This window comes from Clupea harengus, chromosome 16 (assembly GCF_900700415.2).
Source record: "Clupea harengus chromosome 16, Ch_v2.0.2, whole genome shotgun sequence".
Classification (NCBI taxonomy): Eukaryota; Metazoa; Chordata; class Actinopteri; order Clupeiformes; family Clupeidae; genus Clupea; species Clupea harengus.
The window spans coordinates 9,765,817-9,773,594 of record NC_045167.1 but is presented as its reverse complement, the minus strand read 5'-3'; the positions used below and the strand labels follow the sequence as shown (position 1 = coordinate 9,773,594).

The window sequence follows — 7,778 nt, the reverse complement described above, 5'->3', positions numbered from 1 at the left end:
GTGTGTGTGTGTGTGTGTGTGTGTGTGTGTGTGTGTGTGTGTGTGTGTGTCTGTGTGTTCAACTGTTTGCTTCTCCTAGCCCAAAGACGCCTCTTAAAAAAAAAAAAAGAACCCTTGAGCTCCCAATCAGAATCTCCTGCGGCAGCCGTTGGAGTCTTAAACAATCTTTTGAAGTCTCATCATTAGTGTTTTCCCTCTGTTCATTAACACAAACACACTTATTAAACTGCCCGCTCACTCACTCACTCACACACACACACACACACACACACACACACACACACACACACACACACGTACGTATGCACACGTAGCTCTCTCTTGTTGTTGTTTTTCCATATCTTATTACCCATTCCACCTTAAACCAAACAATTATTTCAAAGACGCACCGAAAGATGCACATTGGCATAATTTAGCGCAATGTTAGGTAGGGCGGTCGGTCGGTGACATGAGAAATGAGCAGAATATGGTAATGTCTGTTCTTTAAGTGTTTTGAGTCAAAAGTAAAGCCAGCAACAAACTCACAGGAAAGAAAAACACTGAATCCATGCTAATGTGAGTGTGGAGATCACATCCTGTAAAAGTAAAAGTAATTTGCGCTTTTGTTCACCTCAACAGGGAAACATGCATACATACCATATGCTCTTTGAGAATAAGCCCCCCCCCCCCCCCCATCTCTACTTTTCCCCTGTACACCTAATTCTTTGGGTCCGCACACGGGAAAAAAATTGACAAGCTAAATGGATTACGAAGCCATTAATATCAGATGTGTAAATCCACGGTGAGCGGCGTATGATCCTTATTGACCTTGTCCATATGTGTTAGCGATCAGCGCTCAGTGAATTACCGTGAGCAGTTGGCCGCTAGTGTGGAGTGCGCGGGTTGCCATCCATATGATCCACAAAATCCCCTCAATCACACCATTGTTCAGATGTATAATAGGCTCATATGGGGCGCTGACGTAGCAAACACACTCTTTATTTTGCTTGACCTGGACTGTTGGACGGGAATAACAGCTGACAAAATAAGTGCGTTTTCTGACGAGGATTTGACGAGAAATTGACGACTTGGTTATCTTTGTCAAACTTGGCCTCGTTTACATTAACTGTAGTCTGAGAAAACATAAACACCAGTAATTCAATTCCCATTTGGCTTGAAAGTGAACTGAAATTATAATTATAATATTTTGTTATTGAAATATGCATGTGGTCAACCTGTTTAATTGCCTTTGCTATTATGTGAATATCACAGAGTAATCTTGGCTCACTCATTCCCATCTGTGTGAAAATGAAATGAGCAGAATCTCAACTCAGTCATTCTCATCTCAGCTGGGAGACCATCATTATTATGTTATACAATATCACACACCAACACCACTGATCACATTTCATCATGGATACGGTTGGAGATTTATGTCAAAAGTTGCCAGCGTGATAAAACAGGCTCATGAGCAAATTACATTATTTCACAAGCACAGATATTAGCTGCCACTTGTGCAATATAAGTCCACACACACAAATCCACACTCACACAAATCCACACACACACAAATCCACACACACACACAAATCCAACAACCGGGACTAGTACAGGCAGCTGTGAGTGAGAAACAAAACACATGTAGAGGCAAACAATGGCACCTGTGTGTATATAGAACCAAGCAGCCTCTACACATGAGAGAGTTTCTGCTTTGCGAGCACTGGGGAGCACATACGCTTTCACAGGTTATCTCTATCATAGGCCAAATTCATCATAAAACATTACTTTCCTAACACGTTTAATCATTAAAATGGCGTAAAATACGGTATCTAAACTGCCACAATGCTGCTTTTTACTCCATGCTCTAGGTCTTTATGCTTATAATTTGAAATGTCTTTGGCTATTGTCTTTGCCTATTGTCTCTTCCTAACCACTTTTCCTTGACCTCGATGGAAAACGTTATGAGGTCAAGGAAAGACCTGAAGTAGAATTCATAAGGACTTAGGAAAAGACAACCACAGTTCTAAGAGAATCCGAGTGCACTTACACTAGGCTACTAATTAGGTGGGTGTTGTTGACGTGGGTCACATTGATCGGTTGTTGATTGTATTGTTGTTGACGTCACAAGGAATTGTGGGTGGTACTATCTCCTTTCCTTTCATAAAGGATGCTCCAGTGTACCCTATGCTAAAGGAGATACGAAAGGAAGCACTGAAGCTCCTTTCCTAATTAATTAGAGAATTCGACCAGCTCTTATCATGGCTGCCACTTAGATACTTCCGGGTCATTTAACTCAGTTAGGAACCTTCCTAAGCGAAAAAGACTATCCGAACCTGGCCCTTGTCTGCTGTGAAGGTGTTAGTAGAACCAGTGTGGATCTGACTGGGGATCAGTATCACCTGAGCACAGGTGTAGATAGGACCTGTGTGCAGGTAAATGTGTGTAACTATCAGTATCACCTGTGCATAGGTGTAAATAGAACGAGTGTCCAGATGACTTGAGATCAGTTCTTACCTGTCCTCAGGCTCAGCTGTCTTCATTCCTTTGTAATGATGGTTCTGTGTGAAAGGGAGCTCTGCAGAGAGAAGGATACAGAGCATAGGTTAGCATCTGTGTGTGTGTGTGTGTGTGTGTGTGTGTGTGGGTGTGTTGTGTGTGTCTAAAGAGGCAGGCAGAGGGACATGACACAGATGAGTGTGTGTTTAAAGAAGCGAATGCAGATATAATCTTGAAAGATAGACACTGTGGAAGAAGAGAATAGTAAGAACGACCGACCAGGTGTGGACGATTTGTCAAGTGGCTCCGAGGTAGAGAGAAGAAGCAGGTTAGTGTGTGTGTGTGTGTGTGTGTCTCTGTCTCTTCATGTGTCTGTGTGTGTGTACATGTGAGTGAGTGTGTGTGTGTGTGTGTGTGTGTGTGTGTGTGTGTGTGTGTCCCTCTCTCTCTCTCTCTCTGTATGTGTTTGTGCGTGTGTGTGTGTGTGTTCAATTAACCACACCACCACACACACAGGAACTAGTAATGAGGCATGGGGGTGATTAAAATGCCCATTGCTGTGGCTGCTCTAATTACTCTAATTGAATCAGTGCCATTTTCCATCCCCACTGTTGGAATATACACCGGCAAGGACTCCACACACACACACACACACACACACACACACACACACACACACCACACACCACACACCACACACACACACACACACACACACACACAGATAAAGAGAACATGAAGACACAAGGTCTGCTTTTGGGTCTGTTTCTTAAACCCACAGACACATACACACAAACACACAAATGCATGTAAACACACACACACACAGTACATACACAAGGCTCAAGGTTTGCTGTTTCTCAATCACACATACACACACACACACACACACATACACACACACACACACACACACACACACACACACATGAACACACTTTTGACATCAGACATAAATAATAATCAAAAATATTGTAAAATAGCAAGGTCAAAGTCAAGTGTGAAATGTGTAAATTAGAAAAAAGACCAAAACATGTTCTAATGAGTGCTAGTATGGCTGGGAGAAGAATATCAAAGGGAGACAGGGCAGTATGAAAAACAGGTAGAACACTCCACATGGAACATGGAGTTTGTAGGATTCTTAAACTTTAACCACAGCAAGGAGATCCCGAGCCGCCGCATAAGTGGCCAGGGAGAAAAGAGAAAAAAGTGAAGAGAGAGAGAGGGGGGGGGCACTTTGCACTTATACTCCTCAAAAATCAAACACACACATACACACACACACACACACACACACACCGAGAACTGAGATCCACCCGATCCCCCACTGTTTTAATTAGCTGAGGCTCGTTGACGGACGACCTCGTTAACGAATGGCGTCACGCGATGGAGCACGCTTTGTTTGCGCAGGAATCCGAGAGGAAGTCACAGCTAATCAACATAATTAAGACCGTCAATGTGTTCACTTACTACAAGAGTACAATGGACAGACAGGGAGGGAAGGAGGGAGAGAGAGAGAGAGAGAGAGAGAGAGAGAGAGAGAGAAGGGAGTAGGGAGAGAGAGAGACAGAGAGAGAGAAGGGAGTGGGGAGAGAGAGAGACAGAGAGAGAGAGAGGGAAAAAGGAAGTGGAAGAAAGATCTGGATAAACTGCACAGAGGTATGTTCATGTACCTATGTAATGGATGGGTGACCATTTTATAGAATAAAAGTAATGATACAAGTTTGTATGTGTTGTGTGTGTGAGGCGGAGAGCAGTGACGTGTCAGGCATGGAATTCTCCTCGGTCTGTGTGAATGAATCTGTGCTGAGGAATATGTTTGCTAAGGTGTGTACGACGTTAGGTGTGAAAGGCTGAGCTTTTGTTGAGTGTGTGTGAGTTTGTGAGAGTGTGTGTGTTTATATGTGTGTGTGTATGCTGATACATATGTTGAGAGAGAGAGAGAGAGAGATAGAAAGAGAGAGAGAGAGAGAGAGAGAGAGAGAGCGAGAGCGAGAGAGAGATAGAGAGAGAGAGAGAGAGAGAGTGTGTGTGAGTGTGTGTGTGTGTGTGTGTGTGTGTGTGTGTGTGTGTGTGTGTGTGTGTGTGTGTGTGTGTGTGTGTGTGTGTGTGTTTGGGAGGAGAGGGCTCAGGATAATGAACTTCATTGTGTTTCCAGGCCAGGAATGCTCTGAGGTATGGTTCAAATCAGAGGCCCCGCCCCTTGCCCATTGTGTGCCGACACCCCTCACCCTTGCTGCCGCGGCGAACCACTCCCCACATTGGAATTAGCATGCCCCACCCCCAACCAGCACTTAAAGGAAGAAAGCGATTGAGGCAGACCAAAGGGTAATCCCTTGCTCCGAGGATGACAGGATGGAAGGAGAGAGAGAGAGAAGTGAAAGATGGAGGGAGAGAAAGAAAGAGGGAGTAGAGGGTACATGGCAAAAGAGAGATGAGTTACAGACTGAGGAAAAACAACTGGAATGAAAGAGAGAGAGGGTGAGAGAGATAGAAAGAGAAAGTGAGACTGGCCATCTCAGGGTTTCAGAATCACCACACAGACATCTTGGCCCTAATTAGAACAGACACCTAACAGTGGGCAGTGAATTACTACTGTAGGCCAACACATGCACACACACACACACACACACACACACACACACACACACACACACACACACACACACACAGAATACACACTTCACTCACTTACTCACTCACTCACTCACTCACTCGCACACTCACACACAACCACACACACACTGAATACACACTTCACTCACACATGCAGAGCCAGAAACACACATGCAAAAATGTGCTCATGTGTTTATAAGCATAAACACACAAAACACACACATCTGCAAACATACACAGACACAAACACATACAATAATAATAGCACCTGTAAACTCATCAAGCTGATTGCATTCAACTGCACCACAACCCCCCCCCCACACACACACACACACCCTGCACACACACACATGCATAGACACACAAACACACTCCTGAAGCAGAGGTAGGCGGGGTGAAGGGTTGAGGTGGGAGGTCTAGATTGACTGTGTAATTAGTGTCAGTGTATGAGTCCCCATGGAGAAGACTAATTAGACTTTAACATGCAGATGTAATTACCTGAGAGCGCCAAACATGTTTCATTTAACACTACCCTGCTGTTTTAAAGGCAGGTGTGTGTGAGTGTACACATGGGGTACACAGGTGTGTGTGTGTGTTTGGTGTGTCTTTGTGTGTGTGCTTGTGTGTGTGTCTTTGTGTGTGTGCTTGTGTGTGTGTGTGTGTGTGTGTGTGTGTGTGTGTGTGTGTGTGTGTGTGTGTGTGTGTGTGTGTGAGAGAGAGAGAGAGAGAGAGAGATAGAGAGAGACAGAGAAAGAGGTCAAATATTTAATTTAACAAATGCTGTGTTTAGCATAGGTCAAAAGCATATTAGTCAATAGACTATCTCTCTCTGTCTCTGTCTCTGTCTCTGTCTCTCTCTCTCTCGCTCTCTCTCTCTCTCTCTCTCTCTCTCTCTCTCTTCATCACACAGACACAAAGGTTTGTTTTTTGAGGTACTTCTTCTTGGTAATTCTTTGCATCATCATCAAATTAATTTAGGTGATATAAGGTAATGTGAAGAACATATAAACACACCTGCCATTCCCCATCACTGCCTAGGCTATTCACCATGTACTTAAGTAATGTCCCACAACAATAATACAGGGCAGCACCACATCACCAAATATACCATTATATAAACCAAATATCACCAAACATATTGGCAAAATACATCTGGTGACTACTGTGTGGTTGGTGAAGTTTGGATGGCAAGCCTGTTGGTTTTTAGGTAGTTAGTGCGCTTGTTTGAGAAGAAAAATCCGTGGAGTTGATACAGTACACCCCACTACTCAGACAGGGCTGGTCATAGCCTGCAGTAAACAAAGTCCAAACCTTGTGGATGGGCTAATGAGAGGCTTGGTCATGGAATGCAATCAGCTGAGTTTTTTGGGTCCTGGCTGAAGGGAGATTGTGGAAGCAAATATAATACAATTCCAAATCACAAGATACAATCTAATTAGGTTAGAATCAGTTTGGGAATCTGGCGACATAATCAAATATACGTGCCGTGTCTTTGTTTTGGGATCGGAGAGAGCACTCAATAATATGCCTTTCAAACCAAAGACCAGGGTCGGGCCCAGGGCTATTTGAACAAGCATTAACTCATGTTTGGTCCCTTCAGACCAAGACGGACCAAGACATGGGTTATACCCAGGTCGTGGCAATTCAGATAGGGCCTGGATTGCAACCAGGGATTGATGCACGTGTATTAACTGACAGACTGGAAGGGCAGGGATTTAAATTTGCACTTCAACAGACGATGGAGACAAGAGTAGGGGAGAGGCTGCATAATAACATGTGTTTTGTGTAGAATTTTATTTAGAATTTAGAATTTGTGCTGTGTTGAAACTGTGACAGTGACCTAGGTAGAAACAGTTGTAACAGTGTGCATCATGATTGTGACAGCACTTTGTGTAGGCCTATTTCAAATTGCGGATCTTACAGCATATTTCATGAAAAAAACACTGGTGGCTAAAATTAACACAATCTATATGGATGTTTAATTAACATCAAATTCAGAAAAAATGGGAAAGAAAGTTAATGTATAAAAGTTTGAACGCTAGCCATTGTAGTGGACATTTACATTGTCTAACAGCATAATGTAATAGGCTAGACATGGTGCTCATTTCCCTATAGATTTGGAAAGGCTCTGTATTTCATATCACTCTTTATCAGAGTTGCCAACTTTCAAGGCTGACTTGGCGTGAGAATCGGAGAGTTTGACCAAACAGGTGTATTTTGTGGTGTGATATGCACTGAAGTCAATGGATTTTTTTTGTTTTCCATGCTAGCGTGAGACAGGACATAAAAGTGTGTGCCTCACACCGAAAGCGTGAGAGTTGGCAACTCTGCTTTAACTTGGCTGCCACGGCAATGTTTACAGCGTTGTATGTTTGATGTAGGCAGTTGCGTCTTGCTTCACCTTAGAACAAAACTGGGAGAGAGCTGCTCTTGTCTCTGCTACTGGACTTTCAGGTGGCCTATCATTTGTACATAATACAGCTTCTGCAATAGCAGTTTTTTATTTAGCGGTCCCTAACCCCCCATGGTAAGTTAAATATACTGATATGAAGCTAATTTCAGCTAACCTCTAGCTGTGTCTGAAGTCAGAGTTTTCTCTGTAAATTAATGTTGCTCTCACCTAACGTTAAGTTACCTCTAGATTATTCTTCTAACGTTAGTTATTTTTCTTTTATTTATTTATTATT

At 43.2% G+C, this 7,778-nt stretch overlaps 1 protein-coding gene across 7 annotated transcripts in view; it reads right to left on the bottom strand.

The window, feature by feature from the left end:
• Positions 1–2,572, bottom strand: part of sox5 (SRY-box transcription factor 5) — a 127,064-nt gene extending 124,492 nt beyond the window's left edge. For all 7 annotated transcript variants that reach the window (XM_031582534.2, XM_031582536.2, XM_031582532.2 and 4 more), the window contains exon 1: positions 2,494–2,572. In XM_031582534.2, coding sequence (XP_031438394.1) covers positions 2,494–2,519 — 26 coding nt within the window. In that variant the 5' untranslated portion in view covers positions 2,520–2,572. The remainder of the gene's footprint in view (positions 1–2,493) is intronic.
• Between the last annotated feature and the right edge of the window lie 5,206 nt (positions 2,573–7,778).